Below are 980 nucleotides of genomic sequence, written 5' to 3' on the forward strand. Positions count from 1 at the left end.
CCGCCTGCGGCCCCGGGGCCCGGCCTGCTGGGCCCCTCCCACTCCTACTCCTCCTCCCCGCTGAGCCTCTTCCGTCTGCAGGAGCAGTTCCGCCAGCACATGGCCGCCACCAGCAACCTGGTGCACTACTCGTCCTTCGAAGTGGGGGGCCCGGCCCCCACCGCCGCGGCCGCCGTGCCCTACCTGGGCGTCAACGTGGCCCCGCTGGGCTCACTGCACTGCCAGTCGTACTACCAGTCGCTGTCCGCGGCCGCCGCTGCCCACCAGGGCGTATGGGGGTCCCCGCTGCTGCCTGCGCCCCCCGCAGGCCTGGCGCCTGCCTCAGCTGCCCTGAACAGTAAAACCACAAGCATTGAGAACCTGCGGCTGCGGGCCAAGCAGCACGCAGCATCCCTGGGACTTGATACGCTGCCTAACTGACTGCTGGCCGCCCCCTGTAGCCAGGGCTCTTGGGCTCCCCCAGCCCAGCCCCAGGGTCATCCCAACATGGCTCTCAAGGAGCTACCTCATGAGCCCAGGGATCCTGGGGCCTTGGAGTCCTGCCTCCTGCCCCCCCATCTCCCCAAGCTCCAGCCCTCGGTGAAGTCCACACCTGCACCCTCTGCATGGCCCTGCTTGGATCCCACGGAGGCCGAATGGGGAGGAGGTGAGAGGCCAGTGCCCCCAGCTTTCCCCAGTGAGAGGTTCTCGCTGGCCAGACCCCTGCCTCAGGGTCGCCTCCTCCCATCCCCTGCTTCCTCCCCTAGTAAGTTGCTGTGTGGAATGTGAAATATAAATATAAATATATAAAGCTATATTTTCAGGCATCTGCCTGCCCCAGGCCCCCTGCCCCGCTCCAGCTCCATCGCTTCTCCACTGCCTTCCCCCAGCTCTGCCTACAGCTTCTGCTCTCCCTCTGGCCTTCCCTCCTCTCTCTCTGTCTCCGCTTTCCTCCTCCTCCTTTCCCCAGCCTCTGTCTTCCCCTCTCTGGATCTCCCCAC

The 980-nt window shown here is 65.5% G+C and overlaps 1 protein-coding gene across 2 annotated transcripts in view; it reads left to right on the forward strand.

The window, feature by feature from the left end:
- DMBX1 (diencephalon/mesencephalon homeobox 1) overlaps positions 1–688 on the forward strand; it is a 6055-nt gene extending 5367 nt beyond the window's left edge. For both annotated transcript variants that reach the window (XM_010847877.1, XM_010847876.1), the window contains exon 5: positions 1–688. This exon is cut by the window's left edge and continues 4 nt beyond it. In XM_010847877.1, coding sequence (XP_010846179.1) covers positions 1–420 — 420 coding nt within the window. In that variant the 3' untranslated portion in view covers positions 421–688.
- The last annotated feature ends 292 nt before the right edge of the window (positions 689–980 follow it).

This window comes from Bison bison, unplaced genomic scaffold (genome assembly GCF_000754665.1).
Source record: "Bison bison bison isolate TAMUID 2011002044 unplaced genomic scaffold, Bison_UMD1.0 scf7180017864256, whole genome shotgun sequence".
NCBI lineage: Eukaryota > Metazoa > Chordata > Mammalia > Artiodactyla > Bovidae > Bison > Bison bison.